The sequence below is a fragment of the Mauremys mutica genome, chromosome 3 (assembly GCF_020497125.1).
Source record: "Mauremys mutica isolate MM-2020 ecotype Southern chromosome 3, ASM2049712v1, whole genome shotgun sequence".
Classification (NCBI taxonomy): Eukaryota; Metazoa; Chordata; order Testudines; family Geoemydidae; genus Mauremys; species Mauremys mutica.
Genome location: NC_059074.1, coordinates 160,945,705 through 160,965,693, shown reverse-complemented (window position 1 = coordinate 160,965,693; position 19,989 = coordinate 160,945,705). Strand labels below are relative to the sequence as shown.

General features: G+C 38.7%; 1 protein-coding gene across 4 annotated transcripts in view; it reads left to right on the top strand.

Moving 5' to 3' along the window:
- Positions 1–19,646, top strand: part of MARK1 (microtubule affinity regulating kinase 1) — a 102,425-nt gene extending 82,779 nt beyond the window's left edge. For 2 of the 4 annotated variants that reach the window (XM_045010381.1, XM_045010382.1), the window contains exons 14-18: positions 1,244–1,344; positions 8,505–8,666; positions 9,366–9,620; positions 15,592–15,636; positions 18,998–19,646. In XM_045010381.1, the coding sequence (XP_044866316.1) occupies positions 1,244–1,344; positions 8,505–8,666; positions 9,366–9,620; positions 15,592–15,636; positions 18,998–19,352 (918 nt within the window). In that variant the 3' untranslated portion in view covers positions 19,353–19,646. The remainder of the gene's footprint in view (positions 1–1,243; positions 1,345–8,504; positions 8,667–9,365; positions 9,621–15,591; positions 15,637–18,997) is intronic. The other 2 variants (XM_045010383.1, XM_045010384.1) reach the window with 2 other exon arrangements.
- Positions 19,647–19,989: the final 343 nt, after the last annotated feature.

Sequence of the window (19,989 nt, the reverse complement as noted above, 5' to 3'; positions counted from 1 at the left end):
CCACAGCCTATTCCACATGCTTTCTTGTATTTACATAGATTGTGGAGTGTTTTAATTGGCCATGCTGAAATATAATGATCTGTATTAGTGTAGTATATTTTCCAAAACACTTTATAAGATGTACTGCATGTTTACAAACTTCATTCTATCTTACAGTACACTAATTATTTTGATAACATGTAATTATGAATTAATGTCAACCTGTCAACTACACATTTTGAAAAATCAAAATTCAATTAATCCCATCTAAAAATTGAGAATTTTACTTGAAATGTGTATGCTCTAATTAGCTCTAAAGAGATAATTAGCTGTCAGAAACATTTTAAAAATAGATTTTAGGTAGGGGAGCACATTTAACTAGCAAAAAAAATCAATGAGAATTTTTTTCTTACTATTGATATTACACATTTATTTGGCACCTGTCACTATGGTACCTAAGGACAAAATCCTCCTTAGTTCTTGTTAATGCCTGACTTCAGCTGAATACTGACATTGAATATTGCAGTGCAGATTGAAAGATTTTTGTCCTTATCAACAAAGGACAACAAATTGTAGGATTCAAGCGCTGAGGGCAACTAAATCTACACAGGGGAGCCCTTAAACTTGCATGGAGTCCTGTTGACTTCAGTGTGACTTCTGTGTGGGTGTCCCAGTCGCACTGGATGATCAAGTCCTATAGGACTTCTTTATTGTGTGCAGGAATTGGATGTTAATAAAGCAAGTTTTCCCCTTAACTACACTTTTCCTTGCTTTTAGTCAGTGAATTCCAGTGGAGCCTACACAGCATGGTGATGGGAGCATTAGAAATGGATAGATGATCGAATAAGTACTTTGTGTCAACAGGTTTAATTAAGTTGTTCTATACATTTAATGTCTTCTCTCACACAATCTAGAACAGTGGTTTTCAACTTGTGGTCCACGGACCCTGGGGGTCCATACACTATGTCTGTGAAAGATTGTTATCATCATCGAGCAGTGGTTTTCAACCTGTCGTCTGTGGACCTGTGGGGGTCCACAGACTATGCCTAAGATTTTTCAAAGGGAACCACACCACCATTCGAAATCTTTTAGGGATCTGCGAATGAAAAAAGGTTGAAAACCACTGGTCTGGAATTTAGATGCCACATTTTTAAATCAAATATATTCTTATGTGCTGATTTGTGTTTTTCTGGATAACTTCATTTAAAATGTGTATATATTAATTACCTGCATCTGTCTTTGCTCATTTTTATTCTCCTTCTAGAGCAACGTATTTCCTGTTGGTGGAATGACCAGAAGGAACACATATGTTTGTGAGCGCTCTTCAGATCGCTATTCTGCAATACAGAATGGGAAAGATAACAGGTACTCAGCTGGCTTAGCCAAAAATCTGAGAGGTTGTGCTGAGGTATGACACAGGAGTTAAAACAAACATTTAGCCAATATGCTTATGAAAGATGCTGTGATGTGGAGCAAGTTAAACTTTATACATGTTTGTTTTATCTTGCAGAAAAGTTTGTGCCTGAATATTCGTCATAGTTAGACAAATTATGACAAAATTAGACAAATATTGTGATTCTGCCTTTAACCATCTCATGCAATAATATTGTCAGGAGTTGCCTCCATCACTGTACAAAGAGTATAAGAGAAAGACAGAAGAGTTTGTGATCTAAATAGACAAAACAATTCAGACATAAAATATTCTGGATGATCCAGAGGATGGCTCTTTCTTACAGTATAGCTAAGTGTGTGTGTGTGTTTAAAAGTTCCCTAATAACTACTGAATAAGATGTAACTATTTAATTGACATAAAAGAGTTTTGTGAGTCTTGCTTATCTCATTTGTCCCAAATATTTCTGTAATTGGTAGTTGGGGTGATTACTGTGTATTAAATATTTTTTATTTTTTTAACAAAACATCTTGCACATTAATGGTCACAGACCATTAAAATTACTTTTAGCTTAAAAAATATTCACAAAATAGGAGTTGTAATTTGCAGTGTCTGACCTTAAGTGCAAAGTATACCTATAAAATTTATATTGAGATTTGTTTGAAGGGGCATACGAATTCTTTTGTATTTTTAAAGCACTAACCTACATGCATATGAGTACTGTACTTAAATGTAAAACCATAAAGTTGTAAAGGGTGGAAAAGCCCCATCATAGTAAAGCCAGTAAACTAACTATCTTTCCATTATCCACTCTTATGGTATCAATAGTGTTGGAAGTTTCATATCGATCAATTTTACTGCCCAGGCAGTATTTTTCTCTGAATTCCCGAAGGATAGGTTGTTAATTTGCATATATAAAGGACCATGTAATGTATGAAGGGGGGGGGAGTGATTTTTTTTTAAATATTTTTTATGACACTTAGAACCTTCTAACACTACTATATAATTAACACAGCAGCACAGAAGGATGGGTTAGAAATATGTTTTTGAACTCTTGGGTTATAGTAGTGTAACCAGTTGATCCACATGTCCATCTGAATCTATAGAGGACTAGACATCCATTATTTCCAATGGTAAGAATTATATTTTGGTTACTGATGGGCTTCCTTGCTGCATCTTAAAACTGAGGTGGTAGTTAAAAATAGGGTAAAATAGTTTTAAGTTTAAAGTATCTAATAGATCATAATTTTCTGATTGCACAAAATATTGATGCTTTCTTTTAAATAGATTTAACTATATATAGTACAGTATATAGGCAACTTATTATTTTTTACAATTTATTATTCTTAATTGCCCATGATTTTGAAGAGATACTGGATTTACATTGGTCTCTTTGATCCATTGTTGACCTCTTCAAAGTTAATATCCCAGACTCCCTCTCCCAATGTATATCCCTTAATGCCAGAGCGTTCCTACAAGAGTTCCTGCAGGACTCAGGTACTAGTTCGCTGATCCTAAAAGTCGCAGAAAATGCTACCGGAAATGCTGCCCTGAACGAGGCTGCCTCTTGTCCAAATTGATGTATGGGCTCTAGGATCTGCACCAAATCCCTAAGTGTATTAACAGTGATGGGACAATGTGTATCCTCCCTACGGCCAGTGCTTTGAGACCATCCTGCTAGAAACCTCCCACTAAAAACCTGCTACAAGGATCTTGGTAACTGTTCAGCATATTGAAAAATGTAAGGGCCGACAGATGGGTGGAAATGGTTGATGATGTCACTTGCCTAGTTGCTAACAGCACCGTATACTGCAGCACCTATTCCTCCATACTGGGCCACATTGGTGACAGGCCCTCCCTGCTCCTGAAATTGCACAACATTTATAGAACTTCTCTCATAGCTATGGTCACACTTGTCCCTGCCAGCTGCGTTGCTCTCGTGTCCTGCCGTCTCTTCGTTCAAATATCCTGGATCTGGGTGACCCATTATCTTGTAAGCCTTGTAGTGCTGTAGTACTTGTAAGCCAATTCTCTCTTGGCTTCCTCACCTCCAAATGCAGCAAGTTTGCCACTGGTAGTGTTTGCTTCCCCAGGATCCACATTACTTCCCTGTACAGGGAATCCATTTGGTAGGCAGACCACCCTGGGTGACTTTTATTTTTTACAGTTTATTATTAATTTTCTGTGATTTTCTTTTTAAGAGAAGGCTGGCTTTTTGTCATGTGCTTGGTTTCTTATGAAACTGCATTTTGAAACTGTAACTGAACAAGATTTTTTTTCCTTTCACCTTTCATGTGTTTTTATTTATTTATTTATTTTTTTGGCTTTTCTACAACACATTATTATAACAATTTCTATCTGGTGTAATTTAGCTTTGGGACTATTGTTTCTACTGCATTTTTGATGGATTTCATTCATGCTTTTGTGAAGCTAAACATTTTACGTGAAGGGTCTAAAAATTCTTGGACACAAAGTAGTTCAGTTTTGACAACTTGAATTTGGTTTACAAAATTCATAACACCATAGTTCTCCATCCAGAGACACCCCTGAGCGTAATTTTTTGGGGAACATTGTAATTTACATTAGGTGTACATAAGTAGGAGAGTTTTATCAGTGACTCTTTGTGCTCTTCAATGTGGCTGACAGACAATTCAGTGAAGTCCTGCTGCTGCTTCAGTCTGCTTAGTGTACAGAAGGCACTAAAGCACTAGCACAGATTCCCATGCATGAATATATCATGAAGGGGCATGTTTAATTGAACAGCTATGAATGATGTAAGGAAGAGAAGTAAAGGAAACTTATTTCTCTAATTTAAAAAAAAGAAAAGAAAAAGAAAAAAGAATGGTGTGGTGCCCCAGCTGTCCTAAGGGCAAACCCACCACTGTGTCTGTTCTAGGAAGTTCGGGAAAGAATGTTCTCTTGTTGAATGTACAGTGTCGTCATTTTAAGTACTGTGGCCTCATGGGACAGGACATGGGTTCTTGTAGGGGTCATGTGAAAACTTTGAAACCCTGTCTGTGATATTAGACTCCTTCTGTCTGAGAAGCATCTCCCCCTGGCTTGCTCTTAGAGCTTTTTTTCAGTTTCAAAGCTCATTTGAAAATGCTTATATTCACATTTTTTTCCCTTAAGTTGTAAAATTTTCCTACAGGGACTTCATCTCCTGGAGTCTATGCAGCACAGCAGCCAGGCATTCTGATGCTGTGGTATTTTTCAAGTAATAGAATGCCTCTTAAAACTACAGTGCTTTCTGCCTTATTGTCGTATGCTTTCCATAGTGAAAATGGGCTCTTTTAAAGAACTAATGTATAACTTTGTGGTGGTTAAGGGTTACAATAAAGCATTTTATAGCAAGAAGGTTGAAGTAATTTGTAGTGGGTCCATAAATAGCACTTCTTGCAATCCATCTTAACTAGCTTTTAAAGTATTATTGTCACCACATTTTTATGAATAAACAAAGTATTTAAGTAGTCAGCTTTCTTCCACATCTGTCAGAATTCCAAGCTGTGTTTAACATTTGATCTCTTTTTGGAAGATTGATCGCTGTGAAGGCATTTAATAGCAAATATGTAACACTGTCAAACTTAGCAAGCAAACAAATTGAAGTAAAGTACACCTCTACCTCGATATAACGTGACCCGATATAACATGAATTCGGATATAACATGATAAAGCAGTGCTCCAGGGGGGCGGGGCTGCACACTCCGGTGGATCAAAGCAAGTTCAATATAACGCGGTTTCACCTATAACATGGTAAGATGTTTTGGCTCCCAAGGACAGCGTTATATCGAGGTAGAGGTGTACTTCTAAATGCAATAGCTATCTTCATTGGGAATAATTCTGTTTGTTATATTGCAGAATATGCACTACATCAGTGTGAAACATTCAAACTGAGAGGCAGCAAGAAGGAACACAATATTGTTAAAATACTTAAATACAGAGATTTAAATCTGGGGAAAATATAGAAATTGGGAGGTCTCTGCTTGCTAAATATTTGCTGTGTGAACTCTGAGTTTGACAGTAGTTAATTTTCTGTAGATTACCTTGACTCATTTCTCTCTTCTCTACAATTCAAAATAATTGGCGAAGGATTTACTTAAAATATTAAGCTTTTGAATCAGCATGCTTGATTACAGTGATCATACATCAGTATATTCCACGTCTGAAGTGTCTAACCCCTGCCCCCCTTCCCCTCCACATTTTATAATTTAGTTTCCTCGGTTATATTTATTGGTGACTACGCCTGGACTGTCCACTCGGTTTATGCCAGTAGAGAGACTCTCATAAGATCCCCACTCTCCAGGGCCGGCTCCAGGCACCAGCGCAGCAAGCTGGTGCTTGGGGCGGCCCATGGAAGGGGGCGGCACGTCCATGTCTTTGGCGGCAATCTGGGAGTGGGTCCCTCGGTCCCTCTCGGAGGGAAGGACCGGCCGCCGAATTGCCGCCGAAGGATGAAGCGGTGCGGGAGAGCAGTCGCCGAAGTGCTGCTGATCGCGACTTCCCTCCCCCCCCCTTCTCTTCACCGCTTGGGGCGGCAAAAAAGCTAGAGCCGGCCCTGCCACTCTCCAAGTATGCACAAAGGTGCTTCCTTTGTGAAATTACCCTTTTGCCCTTCCAAGGAATCCCTCTGCTGATGCTCCATGGTGCTTTCCCCAAAAGAGTTTTGGGAAACCTGCCAGTCTCTGCTGCTGGGTCCCCTGGTTACTCCTGAATGTGTGTGGAATACCAACTCTTCTGTTGCTGGGGTCCATGCTATGTGAGCAATGTTGCCGTGGGCCAGGAGTTCCATCTTATATATGCAGAGGGGCTGCTATCCATTTGTGATGGCTCCTGTCTTATGATTCTCTTGCTGTCTTCCGGGTGGATACCTTGGATCTGTAGGAGGCCTTGCCCTTATGCCCTCTGAGACCTTCAAAACTCATCCCATTAAAGGGGGAGTGTAAAGGTGTGGGACTCACCTCTGTGGCGCCTCCTGCTGGTCATTGGGAATTAGCTCTTTTCCAGCCTCCAGAGTGCCCTCTGTAGGGCTCGTGTCCCGCTTGTAGCTGGCCCTGTGTCCCTCCCGGTGCCCCTTTATCCTGGGGCTGCCCCCTGGCAATACCCCCACCAGTTTCAATGGGTCTCCCCTCTCTGGGAAACCCCCAACCCTCTAATCCCCACTTTGCCTCAGTCTGCGCTACTGCCAGTCATCACCAAGCCTCCACTCCCTGGGGCAGATTGCAGTGTAAAAGCCACTCATCTTAGGCAAGGGGGTTCAGACCTGCTGCCTTCCTCTGCCTCCCAGTACCTCTATGGGCCTTGGACCAGGCCCTGCAGCCTGGGGAGTTGCCAGCCTGGATCTCCCTTGCTCCTCTGGCTCTCCCCAGCCCTGCTTCGCTCCCAGTACCCTTTCTGCAGGCAGCCAGGCCCTGCTCTCTCCCAGCCTGGAGAGAAACTCCTCTTGGGCCTCTGGCTCACAGCCTTTTCATACAGGCCAGCTGTGACCTCATTGGGGCATGGCCCAGCTTAGCAGTTCTCAGCCACAACCTTCTCTCAGGGCTGACTTTAACCCTTTTTCCGCTGGAGTGGGGGAGCCACCCCACTACAGAGAGATTTCCTAAAAACGTCATGAGAATCCAATAGGGTTTTTAACTTACTGCAGTCTACTCCTATGAGCTTCTTTGTAGGAGAAATCTGTCTGATCCAAAAGCTAAAATACTTATGCTTTTGTTAACATCAGTCTTTTTATGTGTTGGTTACCATCCATTAATTTAGGAACCTGCAATATAAAAAGTGAGTATTTACTAATTGTGAATGTAGATTCAGTGCTTGTAAGAAGTGTGATTTAGGGAAATTGCAGTTATTAGCTACATATATTTGATGTGCAGTTTGTATTTAGTGTTTGAAAGTGAGTCAATCCTGAAGTTAGTTATCTCTGGGAACTGTAGTAAGCAGTACAGGATCATCTTCTCCGTACACCTCTCCCCAATATCTTGTACTCCAGTCCTAACTTGCAGTGGTTTTGCTTATTTCAGTCCTGTGACAAATTAAGCAGAGGCTATGAATTATGAAAAATTGTGTAGTCTCTTTGACAGGTGGACTAGTGACTAAAAACACTAACTATTTGAGCCTATGGCTCCAGAGGTGCAAGGTTGAGACAGTAATGTGATGCATGAGGCATATTCTCAGGATGATCAGCTTCTGATGGAAATATTCTGTATGTGTGTGTGAGAGAGACAGAGAGATACTGAAGAAAAACTGTATTAAAAGAGCATATAATATGCAACGTCAAGCTCTGAAAAGTTAGGCAATGCCAGAATTAAGGTTGTCTGTTCAGCCTTAATTTGGCCCCTCTGTACACATGTATTATGATACAGTCTTTAATTACGTGATCACATACTGCCTTTGGAGACTTTAGATGCTAAACTCTAACAAGTCTCTAATGAGTGTGTGTGAACTGGGATATTTCAGAGGCTGTTAACTTGGCCAGATTTGGGCAGATTTTCACAAGAACCGTAGAAGGCACATCTCTGACCAATTTCAAGTCCCTGCAGGAAAGCATGAGGGTACTGGAGTTTTAATTTTAATTTTTTTTTTTTAAAGTGGTGGCAGACTGTTTCTAAATTAGAGAAGGTATTTTTCCCCAGTGTCATTCTGAGAAACAACCAAACTGTTTTGACTGAAGTTTTCCTCACAAAAAAATCAGGGTGAGGCAGATACCTAGCATGGAAAATTTAAGCCCAAACAGTTAAAGTTAGGCAAAGTTATAATGGAAAATATGCTGGCAATCTTACTGAAAAAAAGTTATTGTTTTGCTTCTTGTATATTTAAAGGAAAATAGTCTTACCTATATGAATGTAAGCAATAAAAAGCCATCCTGCAGTATCCTTGAATGAGATTTTTTTCCATGAAAACTGATTATAAAAACGTGCATTTTTACCAAGAATAGTATTATTTTTGTGACTAATCATTGTAAGTCAGTTGTTTTGTTGGTTTTTTTTTTTTTTAATTTTATTGCAGAGTTTTTATCTAGGGGTTTGACATAAACTTTTTATTCAGGGTTTGACAAACTTTCTGTTGTTGGCATTGACTTTTAAGCACATCTAATGTGTGTTTTCTTATTGTTGTGGCTCTCCTGCCTTTCTTGTGATAAAAGCCTAACAGAAATGTCTGCGAGTAGCACATCTTCTGCAGGCTCTGCTGTTGCATCTGCTGTATCAACACGACCTCGACACCAGAAATCTATGTCTGCCTCTGGTCATCCTATAAAAGTTACGCTACCAACCATAAAAGATGGCACTGAAGCTTATCGACCAAGGTAATATAATACTTTGCGTTTGCATAGTGTTTTACATCTTCAAAATTCTGTACAAACTATTGGTAACATAAATTATATTAATATAGTGTATATAGTCTTAATGTATTACGTCATACAGTACTCTGGTATAGTTTTAAAATTCATTCATTTGAGTAACAGTGCTACATATGGTTCAGGTTCAGTTTTGTCCAGGACACATCAGTTTTTGCTTATATCACACAATAAACATGTCTCTGAACTAGATCTCAGTCATTAGATAATTCCTGGAAAACAGCAATAGCTACATGTTTATCTGATGCAGACTCAGTCCATAGAATATATATGCTGACACGTTTAAACTGAATTATAAATTTTAAACCTGTTAGCACTGAAGATTACTTTGCACCTATTGGTGTCAGGAAAGGCACTATAAAAATCTCCTCTTTCAGTGTCAAGAGCTTAAAGCTGGTATCACAATATCATATATATATTTGAGGGGGGGGAAGGGCCGGGGGGTGTATGTGGCTTTTTTCAACTGTGTTCCTCAAGAAGAATTCTGGAAAGATTTCAGCTCGGACCACCTGACTTGTGTGTATTAGAGTTTGAAATCAGTCAGCATTTTTTTTCCATAGGAGGAGTGAACAGTCTCCCAAATGTTACTTTTATTTATATATATATATAGGAGGTTGTCTTGTGTTAAGCATTCTTCTGTTTTCCCAGCAGTGCAACTCAGAGAGTGCCTGCTGCTTCCCCATCAGCTCATAGTATTAGCACTACTACTCCAGACCGAACCCGCTTTCCTCGTGGGAGTTCAAGTCGAAGCACTTTCCATGGTGAGCAGCTACGGGAGCGGCGTAATGCCACTTACAATGGACCTCCTGCCTCACCTTCACATGAAACTGGTGCATTTGCACACGCTAGAAGGGGCACTTCTACTGGTATTATTAGCAAGATAACTTCCAAGTTTGTTCGCAGGTTAGTACCATACTTCTGTGAATTTTTTGTGTTTGCTTTATTTCCTGGATAGTTTTCACTTCTTCTAAGAGAATAAATGAGATTTATTTTTCAAATTCTTAATTCTTTTAGAGGATTGCCAATGTGACAATCTAGCATAAATGTAAATTTTAATTAGAATAGGATTATCTTTTTGCTTTGTTTTACCCTTTCAGAACCCGTCTTGCTTTGCTTTTCTCTGTATTATATCAATCCAAATTTGGCCAGCCATTCTCTTGCTTCTTTATCTTAAAAGAACGAAAATTAGGACTATCAAGAGATTAAAAAATTTAATCGCACGATTAAACCATAATAGAATACCATTTATTTAAATATTTTTGGATGTTTTCTAGATTATCAATATATTTGAAAATCTAGAATTCAGTTACAACACAATTACGTGTTGTAATTGAAATCAATATATTTGAAAATTTGTCATGCGTCTGACGAAGTGGGTATTCACCCACAAAAGCTTATGCTCCAATACATCCCTTAGTCTTTAAGGTGCCACAGGACTTATTGTTGCTTTTTACAGATCCAGACTGACACGGCTACCCCTCTGATACTTGACAGAATACAAAGTGTGCAATGCTCACTTATATATATTTTTTATTTACAAATATTTTCACTGTGAAAAACAAAAGAAATAGAAATTTTTCAGTTCACCTAATACAAGTACTGTAGTACGATCTCTTTATCATGAAAGTTGAACTTACAAATGTAGAATTGTGTACAAAAAAAAAACTGCGTTCAAAAGTAAAACAGTTGTGACAAAGTTCCTCCTCTACCTTGGTGGGTCCTGCGCTTATTGGCAGATTTGCTTGCTTCAGAGATCTTCCCCTCTGGTGGAACCCACAGTCCGGGTCAACTCCTCCTGTGTCTGATCAGGAGTTGGGAGGTTTTGAGGGGGAACACGGGCCCGCCCTGTACTCCGGGTTCCAACCCAGGGCTCTGTGGATTGCAGCTGTCTATAGTGTCTCCTGTAACAGCTGCATGACAGCTACAACTCACTGGGCTACTTCCCCATGGCCTTCTCCAAATACCTTCTTTATCCTCACCATAGGACCTTCCTCCTGGTGTCTGATAATGCTTGTACTCCTCAGTCCTCCAGCAGCACACCCTCTCACTCTCAGCTCCTTGCGCCTCTTGCTCCCAGCTCCTCGCACGCATGCCCACCTGACTAACTGGGAGGCTTTTTAACTAGTTTCAGCCAGCCCCTGATTGGCTTCAGGTGTCCCAAGCAACCTAGTAATCTCCACTGCCTTCTGGGAAGATCTTAATTGGCCCCAGGTATCTTAATTGACCTGGAGCAGCTACCATTTTACTTATCCTGGTACCAGGGATTTGTTTAACCTGGGGCTAATATATCTATCTCCCACTACTTTTCTATAGCCATCTGGCCTTGCCCCATCACACAATGTAAAACTCTAGAGCCTACAAGTCCATTCAGTCCTATTTCTTGTTCAGCCAATTGCTCAGACAAACAAGTTTGATTAAAATTTGCAGGCGATAACACTGCCCGCTTTTTGTTTACAATATCACCTGAAAGTGAGAACAGGCATTCACATGGCACTGTTGTAGCCGGCGTCACAAAGATTCATATGTCAGATGCACTAAAGATCCATGTGTCACTTCATGCTTCAACCACTACTCCAGAGGACATGTGTCCATGCTGATGACTGGTTCTGCTCAATAACAATCCAAAGCAGAGTCAGATGCCACCAGCAGAAGGTTGATTTTCTTTTTGGGGTTCGGGTTCTGTAGTTTCCACATTGGAGTGTTGCTCTTTTAAGACTTCTGAAAGCACGCTTCACACCTCGTCCCTCTCAGATCTTGGACAGCACTTCAGATTCTTTAAACCTTCGGTCGAGTTCTGTAACTGTTTTTAGAAATCTCACATTGGTACCTTCTTTGCGTTTTGTCAAAGCTGCTGTGGAAGTGTTCTTAAAACGAACATGTGCTGGGTCGTCATCCAAGACTGCTATAACATGAAATATATGGCAGTATGCGGGTAAAACAGAACAGGAGACATACAATTATCCCCCAAGGAGTTCAGTCACAAATTTAATTAACACATTATTTTTTTGACAAGCATCATCAGCGTGGAAGTATGTCCTCTAGAATGGTGGTGAAAGCATGAAAGGGCATATGAGTGTTTAGCATATCTGGCACATAAATGCCTTGCAACACCGGCTACAAAAGTGCCATGCAAATACCTGTTCTCACTTTCAGGTGACATTGTAAATAAGAAGCAGGCAGCGGTACCTTCCGTAAATGTAAACAAACTTGTTTCTCTTAATGATTGACTGAACAAGAAGTAGGACTGAGTGGACTTGTAGGCTCTGCAGTTTTACCTTTTTTGTTTTTGAGTTCAGTTATATAACCAAAAAAAAAATCTACGTTTGTAAATTACACTTTCATGCTAAAGAGATTGCCCTACAAGTACTTTTATGAGGTGAATTGAAAAATACTATTTTTATTAATCATTTTTACAGTGCAAATATTTGTAATAAAAAATATAAAGTGAGCACTATACACTTTGTATTCTTTTGTAATAGAAATCAATACATTTGAAAATGTAGAAAAACATCCAAAATATTTAATAAATTTCAATTCGTATTATGTTGTTTAACAGTGCAGTTAATCACAATTAACTTTTTTAATTGCAATTTAATGTTTTGAGGTAATCGCCTGATCTAACTGCAATTAATCAACAGCCCTAAACAAAATAGTCACATATATCATGCAGTAACTACAGTGGTTTCCTATTTACATCACTATGAGGGGAAAAAAATGGAGTTTGATTTGAACAACTGAAAGGGTAGTTTGATGTATACATGAAAAATTTAATATCTCCATCTGCAAAATTGATGTGCTCTCATTAAACAAATTATCATGTAACATTAAAGAGAACATTTACATTTCAGTGATTAATTATAATCAAGTGATATAGATGTAATTAATTACAAAGCCCATTCCTACAATAGCAAGATTATTAATCACTAGAGAACTTTCTCTATTGAAACAAAAACAGTGTTTTCCCTATTCACAGGTTATTGTAGAGAATTTTGGTTTCTCATTGAGGACAGTAAAAATGACATGTAAAAGTGTACACTAACTGCTAGCATCTGGAAATCCTCATTTGTGTGAACATTAAGTAACCTTTTTTCTTTCATTTAAACTTATTTTTAAGCAGTTCATAAAGAATCTGAAAGTCAAGGATGCACATCAATGTTTACATATAACCATGATGGATGCCGTAGAAAAACAGAAGATATATAGATCAAATAATTTGATCTATTGACTGTTTACATGATTACCTTAAAAGCTTTCTCACAAGAATATTTAATTTTCACATTTCACTTATGTCCGGCAGTAGCTGATCAATTGATTTTCGTTTGAAACCACTGCAGAGATTTACCTACAGTTTTCATGTAGTAGGCAAGTTACAGAGGTTACAAATAGCTCTCTACTGCACAACTGTCAATTTCACAACAGAATTAAATCCCATAGATCTTTGCTGTCTTTGGAGAATCATAATATCCTATATTAAATTCCACAGATATGCTTTCTAGTCTTAAATCCTTTCATAAGTGAAACTTGCCATTTTAGTAAAAGAATAGTTACAAGGTGACAAGAATAGTTTCTTGCAGTGTACACGCTAATCTCATGAACAAAATGTGAAGGGGGAGATGGAATTAAATAGCATGATAGGTTCAGAATAAAAATCAGTCTGATCCTCTTAAAATAAGATTAATCTAAGATGCTGACAATGTATGGTTAATTATCTAAATAAGATGTATTCTCTACCTTTGCCAGAATTTCTTCCAAACTTGAGGATACAGAACTTTGAACCTACGTTAATGGCATTAGTAGCGCATATATATATGTATATATAAATAAAATGGAAACATTTTCGGGTTTTTTGTTCCCTTTCTGAACATTACAACCCACTGCTAAGTGCTCTGTCATTCCATTTGTGCGACAAAATTCCAAATGGGGTGAAGTGCATTTTCCACTAATTAATTAATCATTTCAGGAGGATATTATAAATGTCATTCTGAGACTACATTGAATAAAATGGTATGCATGTAACATTGCGAAGAATGGTGATTTTTTTTTTATAGCCAGTTTTAGACTTGAACTTTTTCATCATATGCAATTAATGATAGATTTATATAGGACACACTGACAGTGTTGTCTCCTAAAGAAATCAAACTGTAACAAAAAATTGCTTCTATGCATGATGGAGGGTTGTTTTTGTTTTAGATCTGATAATTAACTTCTGGTGTTTTCTTGGTATCAGTGACTACAAGTCCTAAATTTCAAACCTCAGACACTTTTGCAGTTTTAACCCTTTTTTTTTAAAAAAACAAACACTCCAAAAACAGGTGGTTAGAATTGTTTCTCAGTAGTGTTAATCATTTCATCAAACAAAAAAAGCTTGACATTCCCTGTCTCTCGGATCATTGATTTGGGGGGGGGGGAAGGGGGGAAAAGGGTGCTTGCCTCAAAGATATTTTGTTATACACCTCTACCCTGATATAACGCTTGTAATCTTACTGCATTATAGGTGAAACCATGTTATATTGACCTTGCTTTGATCTGCCAGAGTGCGCAGCCCTAGCCGCCTCCACGGAGCGCTGCTTTACCGTGTTATATCTGAATTAATGTTATATCAGGTCGCGTTATATCAGGGTAGAGATGTATTCTACCAATCTTAAATTAACTGTTTTGACTGTGTTTGGATTGTCTCAGTCTTGATGTTAATAATTTATTTCTTAATGTCCTTGAATAATATGAAACGTTACCCTAGTGAGCAATAGTTTTATATGTATATTGTTTACAAAGATCTCCAGAAGGATTGTTTTTATTTTATTTTATTTCTGGCAGTTGTATGTGTTTTTCTGGTAGGTATGTAGGGTATTTATACAGTATATATTTATATTATATTTCTACAGTAAATGCTTTTATACATTAGTTAAAAATGCATCTTGCTTAGGGTATAGAGGCATTTTGTTGAAACATGTATTAATAATTTGTGCCAAATGATACTTTCTAGATGGTCAGTTAACTAGATGTTCATATAGAATAATTTTGAAGGGTGTTATGTGCTGGATTAAATAATTTTTAAAAAAATATTTACTAAAATGCTTGTACTGCAGCACTGGGAATGTACCCACTTATCAGATTGTGATACCTTGGCTTATATAATGTGCATTGTACGTTTTTTTTTTCCCCCAAACAGCCAGAGGCTACTAAAGCATATTGTTAAGTAATTATTTTACAAATCATGATGCCAGTTCAGCAAAGGACCTAAGCAGCTGCCTAACTTAAAGCCCATCCATAGTGCTGTTGAATTCAATGGGATAATTTGTTGGCTTAAAGTTAAACAGATCATATGTAACCTTTTGAATTAGGGTCTCGGGCTGATCCAAGAAACTCATGGGCACATGCTTAGCTATAAATATGTGACCATGCTTAAAGCTAAGCAGATGCCTAATGTTTCCAGGAGTCGAGCCCAAGGGCCTGACCCAGAGAGGAGCTGAGCACTTGCAGCTGGCTATATTTGGCTTCAGTAGTACTTGAGGGCTCATTGCACCTCTCTGGTTCAGGTCCTCGTTGACCAAAATGCTATAACTATACTTATTGGAATCATATATGGCCATTTTTCAGTCTGTAGTAGGCCAGAACTCTGTAACTTTTGCTAATCTTGCCAAGAGTTTTAAAAAAAAAAAAAAATTACATATCAGGGTTGCAATAAATTGAGGTGTCCTAAAGGGAAGTCAAACTTGCAGCTGTGAAAAATAGTACTTAACAAAAATTAGTAAATATGACATTTTTATGCTGAATCTTTGCTCGGTGGTTACTTTAACTCTGTTATAGATATGGGTTCTCTTGACTTTTATTTTTCGTCTTTATCGTTGAATCTCAACCTTAACTTTGTTTTGAGGGATCCAAGTGAAGGCGAAGCCAGTGGCAGAACTGACACCTCAAGGTGAGGAGCCACAATTAATACTTCCCTGCTAGGTCCTTTGTGTTAAAAGTTTAAGTGATTTCTGAAAGATTTTTAACCAGGATTTAAAATAGAATAGTGCCTAAATAACATGTATTTTTAAAAATGTTATGTTTTGCTGTGGGTCCCTGCCCATCCCTCTTAATTCCCTGGAAATTCATTTTTTGATTTTTAAATACTTGTTCAAAACTGTGTTTTGTATTGTACATTGTGTAAAGAAACAAACTTGATAAGTTAACACAGTACTATGAAAGCAATCCCAGCTACAAGATTAAACCAAATCATAGGGCTCTTCTTTAAACATCTTCTGATGTTTAATGTTGTTTAATATAGTATAGGTTTAAGTAGCAAATATATAGGTTAATACTTAATGTTTACATGTAGAGTAAAAATATTAATATAGTCAAATATTTAAAAGTCACTGTTCACCAACAGTGAGCACCCTGCAATGTCTGAGGTATCAGTGTTTTCTTTACACTTCAAAATAACAGTGGTATTCAGATATTGTTGGGCGGTAATTGTAAATACTGACTTTGTGTGGCAACCACTACACACACAAACAAAACTGTAGCTGTAACATAAGCCATAACATACTCTTCAGTGTGTTTGCCTTTCAGTATATGTTCTCTTCTAGCATGTCTCAGTATGTCGACTGCCTTTTTAATGTGCTTGGTAAAGCACGTGTACATTCATGAAGTATCTAATGAATAAACAATGAACACACACTGCAATTATCATTATACTCTAAAATGGTTAAATTACAAAAAAAAGAATGGCTTATTTCTGAGAACATTTAATAAGCATCTGTATTTAAAAGAGCAGCAGCTCTTTAAACCGTATACGTTCCTTAGTATAACTAATATTCTGTGTATGTTTCTGAATTACCTGTTTCAGCATTTCTTCCCCCTATGTCCTTAAGCTGCTGTGCTTCTGACACTATAGTAGTCAAGCACAGCATTGTGTAAACGGGAAGGAATTTTCCTCCAGGGCAGATTGGCAGAAGCCCTGAGATTTTTTCCTTCCTCTGGAGCATGGGGCACGGGTCACTTGCTGGAAGATTCTCTGCACCTTGAAGTCTTTAAACTATGATTTGAGGACTTCAGTGGCTCAGACACAGGTTTGATACAGGAGTGGGTGGGTGAGATTCTGTGGCCTGCATTGTGCAGGAGGTCAGACTAGATGATCATAATGGTCCCTTCTGACCTTAAAATCTATGAATCTATGAATCTATAAGTCTGTTAATTTAATTAATCATAGCAGTGGATTTCAGCTCTGATCTCACCACTCATTCCTGTTCTCTAACTTTCTCTGCTGCCTCATGGTTATCCTCCAGCCTAGTATGTTTTGGGCATCAAGCCACTTCCTGAAATGCTACATGAGTCCAAATCTCGACTGTGCTGCTGTGCCACGTCTTCTAATACTGATGTGGTGTGGTGGCAGCAATGAAAATAAACCATCAATTTTTAATGTTTAAAAAGCATACTTTTAAAAAAGCTGTTGAGAGTGGTTCTGCTCCCTTCTGAATAGTGAAAAGTTTATTAAATGAAGTGGCAGGTTATCGTTCGGGGAGGGGACGGGAGGGAGAACCTCATTGTTGAATATAGCACTTCAAATATAGGGGCAGAGACTGTTCTCCTATGTGTTTGTGTAACAACTGGCACATTTTAAGTAAAAATAATACCGGTAACGGCTGTCGTAAAGGGCCTTGCCCAGCAGTGGTGGCCTTAGGGTGATTGAGTGAGGTAGTATTTTGGGAACTAAGTTGCTTGCCCAAGAAGTACAAGTGGGCAGGAGGTGGGAGATGAAGGGAAAACAGCAGGGATGCAAAGAAAGGAAATGGGGGAAAATGAGGGTGAGAAAAATCTGGTCTGAAATTGACCTCCACTCTTTATTTAACAGCCCCTGCCAAGGAAACACCCCCTCCTCAATAGTGGGTGGTAGCATCAGCAGCTCTCAGGCATCTGGGAAAAGAAACAGCAGAATCTGGAACTTTTTAAATTTAAAATGAGTACTATTTTACAAAACTGCATTCCAAACTTACCTATGCTGAGTGAGCTGATGGGTAAAGAAGCTTTATAGTCCCACTGTTTGTGTTCATTAGAAGATAATTACTTGGGATTTTATCTGTAATTTTATCACCTAAAATGACATTTTTGTCTCTCTTCCTCACTATTCTGTTATGTGTCTTCTGGCTTTGTATTGTTATGAGAGACAAAGAAGCTGTTTGACCACTCAGTTGAGTAATTATAATATAAAATTCTACTGCATCAGTTAAAATAGGATGTTGCCAAAATATAAGGTCACTTTAAAAAAGAGGAGAAAGGGGGGGGTCAAAAGTCCCTAAAGAATCTATAAAAACAAATTGGGTTAATTGTGAGCATAATGCTCCCCAATTTGTAAATATAGGAAATGAGTTTCTCTTCATGCACAAGCATGAAAGCAAAAGCTTTTGTGTGGAATGCAGGGTGGGTTTCCTTCCTTTGCTGCTTTTACAGTATGTTTACACATCCAGACCATGTGTCCCACAAATTAATACTTTTTTGTTGCTGTATGGTGTGCTCCAAATGATGAGCTCAATAGAAATCAAAAGATACTTTTTAAAATATAGATTTCACTGTCTCCTGCTACAGCAGTGCAAAGGGATGTGTATCTGTTGTTACCATTGCATATACAGCTTTGTTATCTGGCATACTGGGGGAATGGAGGGTGCCGGTAAGTCAAAAATTCCGGTTAACTAAGAGGGAGGGAGTTTGGGTGCAGGAGGGGGCTTGGGGCAGGGGCTTGGGGCACAGGAGGGAGTTCGGGGTGCCGGATCCGGGAAGTGCTCACCTCGGGCGGTTCCCTGGAAGTGGCAACATGTCCCTCCTGCTCCTAGGCGGATGCACAGGCAGGCGGCTCAGCACACTGCCTCTATCCGCAGGTTCCGCTCCCATTGGCCACAGTCCCTGGCCAATGGGAGCTGCGGAGCCAGCACTCAGGATGGGGTAGGGACAATGCACAGAGCCCCCCAGGGCCACATCTCTGCCTAGGAACAGCAGGGACAGGTTGCTGCTTGCGGAGTGCCTCCCAAGGTGAGTGCCACCTGGATCTGGCATCCCAAGACACTTCCCATGCCCCAACCTTCTGCCCTGAGCTTCCTCCCGCATCCACACTCCCTCACAGAGCCCACACCCCTAACCCTGTCCTGAAATGCCAGTTTCTAGAGCTTTCCAGTTGATAAAGTGCCGGATAACACAGCTTTATTGTATTACAGTTAGGATTTTCTTAAACTTTATTACCTTCTAGCACTTAAATCTATTTTCTGGATTTTACTTTTGAGCATGCATCATGTTTCTCTCTCCAGGAGTGCTTCTGGGGAACCAAAAGACCGAGAAAAAGAGGATAGCAAAGATTCCAAACCACGTTCTTTGCGATTCACATGGAGTATGAAGACCACTAGCTCCATGGACCCGAATGATATGATGAGAGAGATTCGAAAAGTGTTAGATGCTAATAACTGTGACTATGAACAAAAAGAGAGGTTTTTGCTCTTCTGTGTTCATGGTGACGCACGACAGGATAGTCTTGTTCAATGGGAGATGGAAGTCTGCAAATTGCCACGATTGTCACTCAATGGAGTCCGCTTCAAGAGAATATCTGGGACTTCTATTGCATTTAAGAACATTGCATCCAAAATTGCAAATGAGCTTAAGCTGTAAAGAGAAACTAAATTTATGGGATCAGGGAAAATTCATACGTGAACTACACTTACGTTTTGAATGTACTGGTTACGGCTAGTGTGATTGGCCTGTGAAACTCCCCATGTAGAAATTGTCCCTATTGCAATAAGGTTATACATAGTTATTCTGAATTGTAAGATTAAATTCAGTATGACCTATACTAAATAACTGTAGCTAAAGAAGTTATGTTCACATGTACAGGTAAGTATATAGAGCATTCTGTTCATTTTATGTTCATAGTTGTATAATAAAAAAGATGATTGCTTAAATACAGATCTTGTATAGTTGTCTAGATTTCTGCACAAAAGTGTATGTTTGATGCTTTGAGTTGAAAAAGTTCTTCCCTATCACTATTTACATTTTTGGTGGTTTTAATAATTCTTCTATCATGCATTTTTTAAAACTGTGTCCAGACTCAAAATGCACAAAAATAGTTTTCACAACTGTAGCATGACCATTTTTAGTTATTTAAAAATCATATGTGAATTTGAATCAGAAGTCGATAAATCGGCTTTTGTGGTACACAAGACTGTTCCTGCTTATGTTTGGTTCTTATCCTTGGTATTGGACAGTATTTAGCTGAAAAATACAAACATGTTTACAGTGTTGGCACTTA